Raw genomic sequence first — 17,273 nt, forward strand, 5'->3', positions numbered from 1 at the left:
AGGAAACAGCATAGTCTAGGGATAAGATGATAAAGGGAAAATGAAGAACGCTGGAAGCTCTCTCCTGTGCCCTTAGGTAAGTCATTTCCTATGTTTCACCTCCCAGCATCCCTTTACTTTTGTTTTCAATCCCTGGAGGCCAAGGCCCTCTCGTGCTTTGCACTTGCATACCACCCCATGGGATGAGAGGTCAAGTCCAGGCTGGAAGACTCTCAGCTCAAGCTTAACATCAGGTTTTGGTGTGCAGGGTCACCACCACGTAAATTTGTGCTTAACATAAAGCACCACCACACAGAAGGGACCTTTCAAAGCTTCTTGTTGTCAAAGCCCTTGGGAAACATGTGCTCCGCAACCTGCTGGGTGTGAAGGGTCTAGTCAAGCATGGAGACCTTGACTTCAACACAACAGGTTTGCACCAAAGAGCTACTCTGGACCTGCTGTCTAGCCTTTGTTTTCCCCAAGCATGATCCTGCCCCACCAAAGGAAAGGCAAAGGCAGCCTCCATTTCTGTAACAGACACTGCAAATGAGAGCAATGGAGTAGACACAGACTGGGTTTTCACACAGCCCCCTCCCTGCCACAGGCAGCAGCCCAGCATATACCATGCTTCCTCCCACCAGTACACATCAGGATAGACTTTCCTGGCAACCCTTCTAACAAACCCAGACCAGGGCGAGGTAGCCACTGCAAACGCAGCCAGTTCCTCCACTCTATTGAAGACAAAATCAAGAGAGAACATAGTTATTAAAAAATACTTACTTCCAGAAGAATCTGAGCTGCAATAAAGAACGCCCGTGTCTAAAATGTCTGCATCCAAGCTAGGGCACGCTGGCAAACTGGCCATCACAGACTGCACCAGGACTGTTGGGCAGCTCATCTCCCACAGCTGTGCAGTCCAGGCCATCAGGGGACAGTGGCTACAGCTGGGTGCTGCAGCCTCGCACTGTGTTTGCCAAAGCACAGCCACAATGGGGGCTGGGCGGCTCCAGGGCACAGCCGTTCATAGGGGCTGGGGTTTTGGTGTGAGCTGCAGGACCTAGCATGAAACCTAATCCTCAAAGTTGGCTTTCTCTTGTCTTTGTCACATCTCTGTATCAACCAGACAGTATTTTTTACCATCACATGTGGAAACTGAGGCACACTTATAAGTGAAACACTCTGCAAAGTGTCATGCAGCAAAGCAGCAAGATCACAAGGGATCCTACAGTCCATTCTCTTCCTTCTGATCCCAAACACTGTTAGGTTACACCCCCAATATGCAAAAAACAATAAAAAAAATTCTTCCTGCTTCAGACGAAGATGCACATAGGACTTATTTGTCACATCTGGGCGTAAGGAAGGTTGGACAAAGATGGGAGACATTTCTCTTAAACCTTTCCCACTTTGTCACATTTTTTGAGTTCCCCGTGTTTCTCTTGCAGCTATTGAAAAGGGAGCTTTTATATCCTCAAATTACTGGAAAGCACCAGCCTGATATTGTTTCCTCTAGGAGAGACAGCAGGGGCTCACAGGGTTTCACTGAAATGTGCTCAAATGACACCATTCAGAGGAAGCTCCCATCACCTGCTTTCTATGTGCTACCAAGGACCTATAGAAACCATTTTACGAAACCACTGAAGTCACCTATGGGGGTGTTGTTATTGTTTCTGTGTCAAAACAAGTAAAATAGAGTACTTGAATAAGCCACATGGTGGGTAAGTGTTGCTGCTGTCTTGTTCTGCAGAAAAAAGGTTCGCTACCTGGTCATCTCTCGGCTAATATGATGCCATTCTCAGTGCCCACTAGCCAGTGGGCTAAACATTTCACGGGGCAGCTCATCTAAGAAGTTCTGTTTCTAGCAAAAAAAGAAAAAAAGAAAAAAATTACAAGTCAGCAGTCAGGCTACATGGTTCATAAGGACCAAAATACTCGCCCTGTAACTGTTGCTATGCTGGAAAGACAAGGAACACGAGGCAGAGAAATGAAACTCGTGATTCACAACAATACCTGCTGGTAAGAAGGAATGGCTTCTTCCAAATTCTCTGCTGGTAGGTTGGATTTCTTCAACAAAGTACACAAACACCCCATCAGCAGCCAGAGGCCCAGAGTTAGATTTTTTTTGAGCAACAACAGCTATGATGGAGTCTTCTGGGTTTCATCAGATTCGGGAATGGAAAAACTGTGACCTAACGAATTGGTAAAGGTTGTAAGAAGCAAAAACTAAGGGAGGGAAAAAGGCAGTTGAAGGAAACTGCCTTTTACTCTGCACCAGAAATCTTGAGGTAAATGAATTGAACACTGGCAACATGGAGGAAAAGGGGGGAAAAATGAAGCCGCAGGGATGCTTGTACTGTAAACCTCGTAAGTCACTCTGTAAGGCACATACCTCAGCAACATATTTTCCACATTTCACCAACTGCTGTTGTCCAGGCACTTTCTATTTTCAAAACCTTCTATGTATATAAAATGTACACAGGCAGGACAATACTTTTTCATCACATCCCTGCGTTCAGTCGTGTTTTCTTTTCACAAGGATTCTTGGCTCGGAGAAATGAAAAGTGCAATCTCTTAAGAAAAGCCTTTCCTTTTAAACACTTTCAAATTTGCCCTGTTTTAGCTAAACGTGACGTTCTTTCTGAACGTTAAACAGTGGAGAGAGAGACTGAGAGGGAGAGGGAGAGAGAGGGACACACACACACACTCACTCACTCCTGGGGAAGATATTCGTCCATTTAAGGAATGAGAAATCATCACATTCAGCAGCAGGTCTAAATACAGTAATATGAAGGTCCCTTTCGCTCCCCCTGAGCAGGAAAATGTCACTGTGTACCAGACACCCAAATACTGAGGAATCAAGTAAATCCCTCATTTTTAAGAAGGGAGCCAAATACTTCTGTTGAACAAAGATGGGACTGCAGTAGCTACAAATTACTTGCTGTACGCCATGTCTTTCAATGGCTTCTGTACTGACATGGCAGGGTTAGCCCAGTCATGGGATACGGCACAGCATTCCTGGCTGGTAGATAAGACTAAGGGGCCATGGGATATCTCACACGCTCCCTTCAGCACCTCCTGCTGCTGGGGGTGGAAAGGAGCGGGATGCTGCATTCTGCACCCTGGAGAGCCTCCTGCTGGGAGGAAAGGCACCGGAATGGCTGTGTTTTACTCACCGGATGATACATCCATCTCACCCTCTGCGACATCAGAGGCAACTTAGCATCACAGTGTTGTTGGAGCTATTTATAGTGTACCTTATATTGCGCTTACACCATTCTCTACACTGCCTCCTGCTGATATAACCTAGTATTGGAGCAGTTAGAAAATCAACCATAAATGTCATTCAGAAAACATTTTATACGGACTGAATTTCTTTAATAGTCCCTTTTCCCTCCCTTTACCACCCAGCATGCACATTTCTCCCCAAAATAACAGCCACAGTAATCCAGTAACAGCCTGGTGTTAAATAGTGGTAACTCATATTTATTACAATTATATACAATCGTATTTTATATTTGAAATCTATACATGACCACACAGACGAGCACACTTGCTTGGTGAGGACAGTGAGACTCAGTTGTTATAAGAATTGCTCTGCTAAGAGGCTCTGATGCAGTGAATAATATAACTGGACACCACCATTTTACCAGCTGAGAACACAATGCTGCAAATGAGAGGTTTCAAAATTCACTGTTTTAATTTGTGCATAGGCCCAGTGGGGCAAAAAAAAGGCTGGACTGGGCAAGAAGGGCCAGTGGTGTACCTCAGAGCTGGAACTGTTCTCTCTTCCGCAAAGACTGCTTGGCTGAAGCAGGTGCCTGTCACTGGGTAGGTGCAGGTCTCAACTGATAACTTAAGATGGATTTTCTCCTCATGTAGGGAGAAAAACAGGCCGAGAACCACTGCAAAGATTCAGAATTAACCAACTATTTCAGCGTCTGATACCACCTCATACATTCATTCATTCAGGGCAGCTATAAATAAAATGTAAGATGTCAAAAACTCATGTGAGCTCCTTGTCTTTGGAGGAGGAAGGGTAACAATTGGGATGAGTGGGGTCAACTTCTTTTAAAGCCTTCTTTTACTGGGGAGCAATCAGTAACAAAGCAACCTGTTCTCATGGATTTTACTGTGGCCATGAAACCTGGACTTGGTCCCTAGCAATAGGCCACTTTGATGAGTGTAAGCTTGTGGGGTGGAAATAGTGTTCTTTGGACCCCACAAAAATTTAGTGTTTTCAGATGCTAGGTAGTTTCAGGAATTTGAGGCTTAACGTAGGCCTTGGAAGAGCCAAGACTAAGATCTGGTGAGGAATTCAGGGTTAAAATGTTCTTTTTTTGGCAACAGAATATCAAGTAGTTTGAAAAATAAAAGAGAGGGCTGTTTTGGGAGACAGAGAACTGGTTTGGGCCTTATGTGGGGATTAAAGGCTCGTGAAATCAAATTGCTCAGGACAGATTGGTTTCTGAAATTGGACAGAAGGACCCAAGGATGCAGCAAAGAGGCTGACTGTTTCAGGAGAGATGGTGTTTTTGTAAGAGGACTTATTCTGTAGCTGTGGTGCATGGTAAGGCGATTGGTCTTCCAGCCTAGGCAGTGACCCCAGCTCATGGGGAGAATGTGGGTCTGGGAGGGGAGAAGAAGCCACTGCAACACTGCAAAGCCCTGTGATGAAACAGGGCCCACCTTGTTCACTGGGCAGTCATGACCCCGCTCAAGGTCAATCATGGGAGAATCACTGGAGGGGACAGTGGCACTTCTCTCCACAAAATGGGAGAGGCACCGGGGACAGTGCAGGAGGCTAGGGAAGATGTACAGCAGTAGCAGCCAGGGCGCTTTAGTCAATCTCATTCTCGTTGCTGGCCCCCTCAGGTCTTCGTAGCTTTTCCACCTGCTCATTAATCTGGCCATCCCCTCCTCGTCGGTCCTCAGTCTGGACACCCAGACATTCCTCCTCATCCACATGGCTAACATCATCATCCTCATCGTCCTCTTCCTCCTCTTCATTCCTTTTGGTTTCCCTTTTCTCCTCCTCACCTTGCACCTCCATCCGCACTTGGCTCTTGACGTCAATCACTGCCTTGTTGCCTTCCTCTGTGTTCAGCAGATGGCAGCTGACCTTCGAACCCTCAGGGCTGTGGTTCTCCTTGACTGGTGATGAGGTGGTAGACTCGTTGCTGACGGGTGAGATGTCACTGCTGCTATTATGATTGGCAACAACAGGGGTGGAGGGTGAACTTGGCTTCACCGGGATCTGCCATGACGGGATCTTAGGAGCCGAAGGGGAGGGAGGAAACTGCCTCCTTGGGGGAGGGGAAGAGGGGAAGAAAAGGAGAGAAAGGGGCTTTTATTAAAAACACCGAGGTGTTATCATTAGAGAGAATGGTATTTGCACTGGGGAAGTCATGTAAAGCAGGACTGAAGCTGCAAGTTTCCTTTGCCATAAATGAACAAAACCAAAGCCACTTCACTTCTTCAGACAGAATCTCAAAGTGCTTTACAAGCATCAGTAATCAAGCCTGCACACAAGGAAAATATCACAGCTGGGCAATCTGAACTACTAAAATGATCTGGTTTGGCCAATTTCACAGAGCAAGCTAGCACTCAGGAATGCTGCCTGTGGAAAGACATGGGTGTCCCTTTATAATACAATTACTAATTAATTCATAAAGAAAATTCCCACTGGAGCAAGAAGTCAGACACACCAGGTCCTTGTGCCTGAGCCAAGGAATTTCACCACCTGGCTCTCGCCTCCACTGTGATACACAGCTATTGCATTCTGGCTCATTATAATCCAGAGCCTATGTCCTAGTCCCAGCATGCACTTTACATGTTTGGGCCAGGTCCTGGCTGCTGCAAACTGGTTCAGCTTCTCTGACTTAGTCATACTAGAATTGCACCAGCTGAGAAAGCTGGCTGCTCTGTCCTCGAGTCCTTTTCAGGTGGGCTTTAAAGATTTAATAACGGCAGGCTAATGCACAGCCCTAAAAGGAGAATCCAAGTACCAAACAGGACAAACATAAGTGCAGTGGGGAGTACTGGTGCCCTCAGAAAGTCATCCATCATGAAGAACAAAGGAAAAATGCATATCTGATCTAGCGGTCCCCATCCATCCTTGCTTGTGTATGTGAAAAGTGGGAGTATGAAAAGGTACCAGATCAAGCTCTGAAAAGGATGCTCTGTGGCAGGGCGTCCTCATGCCCCTCAGGTGAGCTGGCTAGTGCCACGGACAAGACCAGAGCGGCAAATGGCGGCTCTCCTACAGTGAGTGCTCAAACACACCACATTTTCTTAAACTGAACTATGAACAGTAGTTGCTCTCACCTCCCTCTTCCTGCTGCCACCACCAGCCATTGAAGAACTCTGCTGATCTAACCTCCGTCTCCTGTGACTGCAATAAGCTAATGTCTGCATTATTCAACTAGTATCATAAATGCAATCAACAAATTAAATCTGGAGTTTCTTGGCTCCAGTGTTGCTGCTGCCTCCTCACTGCAGAAACATTTGCCTTTTTGTTAAAAAACAACCCCCCAAAAAGTTTTCTTTTTTCCGAAAAGCACTTACCCCCAGCCACAGCTTTCCTATTGCTGAAGAGGTGTCATTAAGTAATACTGTCTACTGAGCAGTGATGCTACTACAACCCAACTTAACAGACTGTAACTTGATATGTGTCCTCAATCCTACAAAGCTTTCTACTGTGACTCCCGGGAGGAATGGGAGGTGTAGCGAGAATTTAAAAGAATATTAAAGACAATACACTTTTCAGACTTCTGAAGAGCCCACTTGCTGAGATCCAGAACATGTCTAGTCCAATCTTAGACTGATCTCTGAAGTCCATCTCTTAGGAGACAGATGACTTGAGAAGACTTAGTTACATGTAGAAGGAGGCAAGGGATTCGTATCAGAGTGAAAGGATCAATAGCTGAAAACCTAGATAAGCTCTTCAGTACTGTACTTGGAAAAAAAATCCTCAAGAACTGAGATCGGATCCCTGTTCTTATGACTGCCCCACAGGCGGGATTTATATCCCCCCATTTCAGACACCTACTGCATTATAAGATGTCTGTACCTGAGCTAGCTAATCGAGAGAAACAGGCTCTGCTGACTGCGATTCTTTTCATCCTGGTTATGCCCTAACCATGAACACGTCAGCTGAACCGTATCCAGAAGAGACTCTCTGTAACTCAATGCAGGTGCAGATGCAGTCAATACCTTGAACTAGGTGAGAGGCAACATGACTGTGGTGAATGGCAGAGAATTCCTCTATCGTAAACAAAAAGGAAAAATCTTATTAATTACCCAAAGTGCTCTGTGATTTAAGGCAAGTTTGAAAAGCATTTTGAGACCTGCAAATAGAAAGTGATAGTGGAATGCAAAGTGGTATTATTAAAATAGCAATAACAGGATACAGAGCTAGTTCCTGTTGGAAATGCCTTTCCTCTCCATGATTGAGAGAATCCCAGAAAGCAACCCTTTCCCACACAACAATCTGCTCACATATTCCATCCATACCGGTTCAGGAGAAGTCCTTTTAACGAGTAGATCTCAGATTTCAATTCATTAATGTTCTGTGACTCCAGAATCCAGTTGGTGGAAGTTGTGGCCTAGAAGAGGAAAAAGAAGACATAAAGATCAAAGTATGAACTGGGAGATAGTTCACAAATGTCACTTTTTCCTACGTTATCCTCCTCTCCTCCCATCTGGGAATCCTGAGTCCTCAGTATAACATACATAAGCTCTACCATTTAAAATCTCTCAGATCTGAGCAAAACAACTTCCACAATAAAGAAGGACCTGAACGGATCCCACAATGATCAGAAATAATAATTATCTCAAGGTACTAAGACTATTCAAATATTTGCTTTCTGTTTGCGGGACTAATTAATCTTGTCTCCAACATACCATGTGCAACCATTGCTCAAGCATCTCAAAAGGACCTTTCTTTTTCGATAAGGAGGAGACTAGCACTTGCGAGAATTCAGACAAAGCTAGGTATACATAGGACATTTTCCACCAACGTATCGGACAGAGAATAATGCACAAAGAGGTAAATCATTTGACACTGACCTAATGAATGATTTCTAGAGAAGAAGAACTAGAACTAGGATCCTGAAAGGCAGCAGGAATTGCACTGAATCAGGTCCTTTAGTCTTTCCTGTGACTGCAGTTAGCTGAGGCAACAGATTCAAATATTACATATTAACAACTATTTTAAAACCACTTGTTCATTTCTCCTAAATCATGGAATAAAGAATCAGTTATCTGCACTCTGTGGTGTTTAGAGTTGGGCTGGTAAATTGATGCTTGAAAGCTGAAAAAATTCTCCCTACTAGATCTGAAGAATGAGAGCTATGCTTGAGCTACCAGATTGTATCTCCAGAAAGTAGTTGGACTAGGCACTGTCCTGGATATTCCAAGGCAATGAATGCAATTTGATGGGAAAAGCTGATAAGGAACTCATGGAAGCCTGGTACAGCTTCTGTCCGCACTGCATCTGAATTGCTATGGGATATCAGGGAGAAATTAGAGTAAGGTAACAAGTGAGGAGAACATGCTGCAGATAATACTTTTGGCAATCTTTCTTATAACCCTTTTGGGAACTAGAGAAATGGGAGGAACATTCTGAAAGACAGACCACGGCCTATCGTTACCCCATCCTATCACTCTAGCAACTCCTGTAGCCATGGGCTGAGTATGGAACCAAAGAACACTCATGTCTAGAACTTCCCATAGTAATTTCTGCTAAAAACCATTAGGAATGAACCCATTTGTGAGCATTGCTCCAGAGATACTCTTAATAAATCCCCTGACAAAGGAAGCCAGGAATAACATAAAACTCCTCCTCAGCAGTCCGTACTAGATGTAGCCAGCACTGGTTGTTCCTACTTATTCTTTAAACAGACTTCAGCTAGTGCTGAGTAACCCTGAACACCTTCACAGCCAGCACTCCTCACAGTGACTTCTGGGCTGTGAACCCAGTGAGCTGGGAGAGGCTCAGGCTGTAGTAGCTGTGATATACACAGATGCGTTCCCTTGGGATTCACACTCCCAGCCCTCAGACAGCAAGAATCCAGGAGCCACTGTTCTGGCTTTCCAAGACCTTGAAAGCTACAGCAGCACATTAACAAGGGAGTGATTTCCACTCACTGGCCTGCAAAGGACTCAAATTTCCAAAACACATATGGTGCCAGATGCCTAGGATTTAGAAATAAAATCTGACATCTGGGGCTTTTTAGCCAGTCTCTTTAAAAAACAGTTGTAGAAAATTCAAGCCTTGAATTTTTATGTACGTTTTTTAATTACTTAAAGTCCCTCTTTTTAATTTTTTACAGCATGCCAGTAGGAGTTTGAAAAGCAGATATAAAAACTTACATTACAGCTGAGAAAACACAGCTTTTATTCTTTGGTTTGTGGGGTTGCCCAAGTTTTTCTTTGTACACATGAGGTTTAGATATCATAACAATGTGTGCTACCATTTCAGTGCAGGGGGTAGAGAGGGGGGAGGAAAAACTTCTTCAAGACTCTCTAAACCACCAAGACTGTTATGCCCTTTTCCCTTCTTAAAGCTCAACATGTGGTCTTAATCTTAACACTTAAGACCTGAAAACAGTTTTCCAATTTCCGGACTGGCTCCAGGCCACTGTCAGGCCACAGTTCCCAAGGAAAATTGAAGTAGAGTGTTGTGACCATAAACTGGCTTTCATGGTTGGGTTTACAGCTGTGCCACTGAGGGATTCCTACTGTACAGTGTGCACACCACACAGTCAGCTGTGGCCCACTAGTTACACACCATCAAAGAGTTTGTACGAGATTAAAGTATAGGTAAGGGGAGAAGACAACTGTTCTTGGTAGAGGGAAAAGATTGTAAGCATTGTCTAAGGGATTTCACAGCAAAAAGAAAAATCTCTCCCTGTACAGAGAATACTGCAAGATGACTGGGCCCTGAATAATCACAAGTTAGTGAGTGAAAGAAAGACTTCATCTCTGTGTGACTGGTTCAAATCCACCTCACCTCACACTTACTGGCTGATAGAATGCTTAGGCCAATGGCTGCAAAGTACTCTGGAGATGAAAAGCACTAATTCTCATTGCCGAAAGAAAATCAATTTTGGTTAAAAGTAGTTACTTGTAGTTACACATGTAACAACACAAACTAGTCAGAACTGATGGTTTTATTGCCAGGGTCAAGTCAGGAGTCAAGAGGAATGGACCACTGTACATCACTAATGTGGTTGTGATGGGGCCACCTGTAACACTGAGATGACCAAAATCATCGAAACAAGAAACCAAACAGTAAGAATGTTTGGCCGTTACCTGGCCTGGATCTGCACAAGTGACTTTAAAATACAGTACTTCAAGTGCGTGCTTGGCTGAACAGGACTAAGTCATTGTTTTGACAATGTACAAGGGTACAGAAGAAATATAAACATGTAAAGTACATATTAAACACAAATAAAACCTCTGCACAACTAGCCTTTACCTGTTTTGCTCAGCGGACTAACAGCACCATTATTTAATCTCAAATGCAATGCAGAAGATACAGAGCTGAGAACAGGTCTGAGGCCTCAGACACACAGGCTACGTACAAAGCTATAGAGCAAAGCCCTCTCAGAAGTTAGATATATTTCACGAAGTACCCAATTAATATCCAGTGCTTTAAACAGACTGCCTATGGAGAAGTCAGATACAGAGAAACTGGCTGGGGATATGACAGAGCTGAAGGCTGGATTGTGAACCTCAAAAGGTGCTTTCCACGTGCCGGCAAAAGAAGCCATGAGAAGATGGTGATGTTCTAAAGGCGAAGAGTTTGAAGTGGATACCTTAGAAGCAGCCAGTTCTTGGGTGAGCTCCTGGATTTTCTGTTGTTGCTGGATTAGCAGTTCCTGGACAGCAGCTAAAGTCGTCTGTAACTGAGTCACTGTGAGGGAAAAAGCAGGAGAGTGTTAAACTGAGATATATGCACAGATACGCACTCACACACGTCCTTCCTGCTGTCTAGCTACAAAGATGCCTCTATTCCTACTATATTTAATTTATCTATGCCCGCCTGCTCGCTTTAATCCATATGATTTATCTGCACTATGGGTAATCTACCTGCACTGCATCTAACCTCCAGTATTTCTAGTTTATCTTTCCATTGTATAGATGTCTATAGCCCACAGTATATCCGTCCAAAACCTCTCCCTTCTAATTATATTGGTTTATGATTTGTACATCTCCCTGAACTTATACAATGTTTGTATCATTTATCTATCTTGGGCCTCACACAGGCAAACACTGGGGCTAGCTCCAATCTGGGAAGAGGCTGGTCTCAGGACTGACCTTAGGGTACCATGAGAAATGAAAGATGCTTTTCTTCTCACCCTCCACTAAAAAGTGTAATTGGCATCCTCCCACCCATCAACTCCTTCAACCTCAACATCTTTGACAAACTTACTGCTGAAAACCATATTTTTTTCCAACCCACTAACTTTGCGCTTTTCCCGTTTTTTTTCAAGAGAACACCCTGTATTCCCCTCCTACACCCCAGCAAACACTGAAGAACTTCTGCTGGACTCAACTCCAGTTGCAGGAGAACTTTTTCTACTTCAATACTTCCAGGCAGTAAACAAGCTGATAAAATAAAATAAAATTAAAAACTCTATTGGTGTGACAGGTAACAGCTAATCCAGACCATCATTAGGGCATTGGGTAATGAATAGACAGCCTATAGAGTCAATAACAGAGAAGGTGGCTAAGGTCAGGGAGGCACAGTAATTACAGACTCTCCTGACCCTTCCTTGGATTTTCAGATGGAAGGTGGGGGTAAAACACCAAAAAAAGCCCCTGAAAACATCAGAGAAGCAGAAATTAAAAATGAACTTTACAGCCCTCCGAAAGGCTGTCATTTTATTCCCCTTATTAATATTCTGAGGTTGGGAGCCTTTCCGTAAAAACATAATTAATTGAGGCCGCGCCGACAGTAAACAAGCAATTTCAAATTAAACCGAAATGACGGCGGCTTCATTTGCAAATGTGAACAGATTCTCAGAGCAGATAAATGAAGTCACCACATAAAGTGGAGATGGAGGGAAAGAAAAGGGTGGGGGTCTTGGCAGAATGGAGGATACAGGGAGAAAGGCTTTGAGGGGTGAATTGATGGAGTCATTAATCTTTACCTGTCTGTGTCACACTGCCACTCATCTCAGAAATGTTTGACTCAATCCTCTGAAGTTGTTTCCTGTCTTCTTTTTGTCCCATGATGAGAGGAAGCAGATATTTCTGCATGGAGTACAGAAACTTTTTTAGGAAATAGGGATATGCAAAGTGGTCTTTCTAATCTACCTGAAACATCCTCAAAGCCCACCACCTCAGCTTTTATCACAGAGACAGTGATCATTTATCCACACACCTGGCTGAGAAAAGAAATTCCCTCTATAGTAGGTTTTAAAAGAAGTTGCAGAAGAGAAGATACGAGTTCTGTGTTACATTTTTGGGGGTGCTAAAAACCAGTTCCTAACTCCATATTAAGGTTTCGTGGGACAGCTCTCAGTCCAGAGAAACATCCATCACATAGAATACAATTTTAGATCTTATGCTCTCGAATGTGAACACACTGATGTGTCGCAGCATCTGAGCTACATCTACAAGGCAAGCAATTCGGAAGCGGGAAGAACAGAAAAGCCCAGGAAAGGCCAGAGGAAGCACAAGCCAGGGAATGACAGGTATTATAAAATCTTTTGAACCTTGGCAGGGGAAGGGTTATGAGTCACAGAGGGAAAAGCAGAGATCTGGAGCACAGGGAAGAGAAAGGAAAAGAAGCAGATCTAACAACAGTAGGTGAGAATGAAGGAACCAGGGCTAAAGGAAGTGAGAACCAAGCTAGTACAGGATGGGAGGCAGTTCAGTGACGCTGTACATAGCCATGAAAGCTTGCATGCCCTTGCAGAGAATGGTCTGGATCCAATAGGTCACAACTCTCCTCTGACTACCATGGATCCTTCTGCAGCACTGCTCCTATGAGCTGAATACGCACTTTAACAAGGGCACATCCAAGCACAACATGGCAGGTGAAAAAAATGCAAGAAGGATGGTCTAGGATGTGGAAATAGCTTCGATAAAGCCTATCAATTCTTTTTCATCCTGGCTTTTGATCCATGTACACCCACTGCAGGGGCATACATACAGTATGGTTTCTGAGACAGAGCTGATTATCCAAACTGACATGTGTGGAACAGCTTTCTTTTACACTTAATAGCACTGGTTTAAGATTTCAGTGTGGCTGTACACAGCTCTTACCCTCACAAAGCACATGTTTACACTCAGACATTCTGAAAAGCAAATGACTTCTGATGACTTTCATGAACAGTTCCCTCTTAATCTTCACAGAACACACATGGACAACTATGTTGTATCCTAGCGTCCTATCTTTCATATAAAAATCACTATTTTCAAACTCCCTCCGAATCTCATGAAGAGCAGAGGGAATTTATCAACTGTTTCCAAAGATGTCCTACTCCTATAAAAGAATATGGGTCTCTGCTAGGCACAGAATATGCATTATGAGGTTTGGACAGACAGCAGAGCAAGATCTGTAAACAAAAAATACAGCAGTAGGATGCATTAACAGCATCAGTGACATTATGCCAAAAAATTTATGTAAATCATCAATATGTGTTAGATATGTGTCATTTAGTAACAGAAATATATGCAGGTCTGCAAGGCCCAGCAGCTGTTGTCTTAACATCTCTCTGGACACTTATCAGCTCCACCATTCTTTGCAAGAATGAAAAGATCAGTAAGGTTGTCACCACTACTTTAATATAAAAACATAGGGACAACATATCTCAATAAAAAGCCATTCTCTTGAGCCATGTAACTTTACTTGCAGAGATAGAACATGTTGCTTAATCTGGCCTCTCTTTCTTAGCCTGAGACGCAGAAAATTAATGATAGGACAGGATAAGAAAACTAGTTTTAAACTAGAAGGCCAACACTTTTATTTGTAAAATAGATTTTACTAAACAAGACAGTAATTGTTAATTAAAGAACAAAAAACCATGAAAACCATCAACCTCTCATTCAGTCTTCACCTCTGTCCCTTTTTCAAAAATAAGACACAACTTGTACTGGACCAAAGCTCTTTACACTCTGCCGTGTTGACCTGAACCACTTATGTCTTTCTATGCAGCCACAGAATATGATTGTTCACCAAAGACGTTATCTAATGTCACCACATTGCTGGAAAGCAAATCTAGAGTGAAAGAATATGTTCAATTGGAGAAACATTGCACAAGAAACAAGAAGGGGCTGCTGTCTCTACAATACGCAAGCAGACACACGCTTGGTCTACCTTGTTCTAAGCACACTGGAGTAGAACTAGCGGATGTTTGGCAGAACTGGAAATTAGCACTTTCTTTTCAATGTTCTGATCAAAGAAGATTCTTTCCTACCCAAGGTGCAGGATCACCAGTGGACAAATCATTAGACTGGGGCTATGACAGTACCGTCTGCTAGCCAATGCTGAGAGAATCCCTTTACTGAACTGTGCTTGGTTTCCCCAACTTCAGAAATTCCAAAATATATATACATGATGAAAATGACCTTGTTTCTAGCAGTTTGAGATCCACTGCTAAAAGCTAGTTTTGTTTGATTGCCAGTTTTTGACCCTGCATTTTCATGTTAAGTGTCTACGTTTCTCACATGTATCAATGGCAGTGCCAGTAAGAACAGATGCTCCACCAGCTTGGTACCAACAAGATCCTCTGGATGCAAGCAGCATAACATCGTTCTCTCAGAGTACAGGGTAAGAGTACTGAGGGAGATATTACCTTGAATCCAAAGGCAATTCCTGCCAGTATGACAACCAAAGCCCCACAATCTCGCCATCTGTAGCCACGTGGACCTAAAGGCCAAAATCAAGAAATAATCACAATCAGAACTGCAGATGACAATATTTTCATACACCCATTCTATCAGAGAAAAGAGTAATGAATAAAGCCAGTTCTGCTGTTTCTTAGCAGGCATAGATTTACTGAGCCCAGGGCATTAAGACGCTGGTAGTCCCTCAGGTACAATGTGCAGGCTTCTGGCCCTAGGACATTGAAACATCTGTCCAGACCTCCAGCATTGACACTGGCCTCGCACAAAGTGTCAAAGGGAGACAAATCACAGCAGCAATTAAAAAAGTTCCATCAAGCTGTTTTGCCCTACTCTTTCCTTGCAGAAGGCACTGCGAACCCTACTGCACTTTCCCCAGATAACTGGCTGTGGTGTTAGTACTAGCTAAGGTTAACTCATTACTTGAATACCAATTGTTCTCCGCTATCATAATTTTTGAAAATAGGGACAGGGACAGAGACCCAGAAGAGTGCAGAAAAAAAGAAAGAAGTAAGTATTTTGAGAAAGAAGAGAAATCTATTAGGGCAATAAATGGGTTTACAAACACTGTGTCAGCAATTACAGACCATTTCAATAAGGAAGGATCCAGTGTCTTTCAAGCCTGAATTATGAATGGGGACCAAAGCACGCATAAACAGCAGAAAGAAAATATGCAATTAAATATCTACAGAGAGAGGTAAAGAAGTAGATAAAAGCTTGAGATATTTAACACACAATTCTGCACAGAAGCTTAGAGACTCCACAGAGCAAAAGATATGGTATGCTCTGCTCCTTCAAGCAGAATCAGAAGATACCTGTAGTTTTCCACCGGCTTTATCCTTTCACCTCCCTCGCAGTTCCCTTAACAAATCTTGTACTGCCCCCGGTTTTCTTTAATAATAAAGAGGTTGCAGAGTGATCTTTCCTAAAGTTCAGTGGCAGGATGTGGGTAGAACTGATGAGGTGGAGGCCGCTATAGTCTCCAAACAGACAGATCCAAATCTACATGTGACCTACAACATCTCGGAAATGCATTCTGTTCTCCAAAGTTTCAATTTAGGCTTTCAAAGGGAGGCTTAACTGGGTGAAATGGCTGCAAGCTTGTCTCCTTTCTGCTTTGCTCACCTATTGCCATTTTTCCTGTTGCCAAGATTTTCTACAGGGCATTGCATTGCAAAAGTTACTCCTAATCCCAGCCCTCAGGCTCTACAGACTGGCACTGACTCTCAAATACTGGCACTCAGAGTTTCTTGCTATGTTTTAGGACACAGATCCTCAAATTATCCACTGGCTAGAAATCTGAACAAATTAAAGCAGCTCTGTCAGAACTGGTGAATAGTGTCACCAGCAGCATTTGGGGTTGCTGCAGTTGCAGTTTTGGAGCTTAGGCACATGATCAAATTATCATAACTTTTTAACTTAATGAGTTAACACACGTCAGCTAAGCAGCAGTAACTGGCTGTGTACATGTCAGGATTTAAAATGATCTCTGGCTAATCGTGCTGCAAACCCCAGTCATCCATCCCACTTTGCTCTCCTTACTCTGCTCCCACTGTCATTTCTGGTATCTGAAGTCTCTTGAATGTCCAGTTCTCTGCCCTGAACTTCTGACTACAAATATCCTTCTATGACAATGCAACTTGTTCCAGGCTGAACTGCCTATTGTAAAGGGTTAATTAACCTCAGAGGGTCTGTGGGTCCAACTGTGGCCTGTCCATGGCAGTCCTTGACTGGCTGTCCTTGACTGGCTATCCCTAACTACCTCCTAGTTGCGGTGACCTCCGCGTAGAAAGGAGACACCTGTAGGACCCTGTCCGCTTTGCCCCTTCACCTCACTCTTCTCTCCCTCCATTCCTGTAATGCTTGAGCTAAGAACATTTTATTGCCCCCTGGTTTTCATTATTAATGAAAAGGGACCAGAATGATCTTTCCTAAAGTTCAGAGAGTCTATAAAGACAAGAAGCTGAAATGCCATTTTACTCGTTTTAGAGATGTGTGAAATAATTCTGTCTTGTGGCAAAAAAAAGTGAGGGGGGTGGAGAGGAAAAGTGAGTGAGTGAGGGACGCAGTAAAGGCTCTGCATTGACCACATCAACTTTACAATGTTATGAAGAATGTCACAGCCCTGCCTAAAATCCACGTTCAATCTTCCTTTTTCTCTGCAATACTCTAATCTAAAACGTGGGCTGGAGAGAAGGCTAGAATTTTCTCAGTTGTAACCTCAGTGCTCACACTGACTTCTTTGTATATCCTCAATTTCCCCACTTGTAAAACTAGAATAAAATTCAAAGAAAGTGAAAAGACACTAATAGCCCAGTTACTCTTCAGTTTAGGCATTGGGAAGTAACAAACCATTCTACATAAGAGACCCTCAAAAGGCAAATGGAAGGGACACACACATTTTCTCCAGCTCTAAATGTGTGTTTTCTGTAAGTATA

At 43.4% G+C, this 17,273-nt stretch overlaps 1 protein-coding gene across 1 annotated transcript in view; it reads right to left on the minus strand.

Annotated features, from left to right (window-relative positions):
• Positions 1-3,438: 3,438 nt before the first annotated feature.
• Positions 3,439-17,273, minus strand: part of PEX14 (peroxisomal biogenesis factor 14) — an 80,519-nt gene continuing 66,684 nt past the window's right edge. Inside the window, exons 5-9 of the mRNA XM_054222675.1 lie at positions 14,787-14,860; positions 12,135-12,237; positions 10,797-10,894; positions 7,489-7,580; positions 3,439-5,279 (exon numbers count right to left, since the gene is read on the minus strand). Of these exons, the coding sequence (XP_054078650.1) occupies positions 4,814-5,279; positions 7,489-7,580; positions 10,797-10,894; positions 12,135-12,237; positions 14,787-14,860 (833 nt within the window). The 3' untranslated portion in view covers positions 3,439-4,813. The remainder of the gene's footprint in view (positions 5,280-7,488; positions 7,581-10,796; positions 10,895-12,134; positions 12,238-14,786; positions 14,861-17,273) is intronic.

This window comes from Rissa tridactyla, chromosome 16 (assembly GCF_028500815.1).
Source record: "Rissa tridactyla isolate bRisTri1 chromosome 16, bRisTri1.patW.cur.20221130, whole genome shotgun sequence".
NCBI classification, from domain to species: Eukaryota; Metazoa; Chordata; class Aves; order Charadriiformes; family Laridae; genus Rissa; species Rissa tridactyla.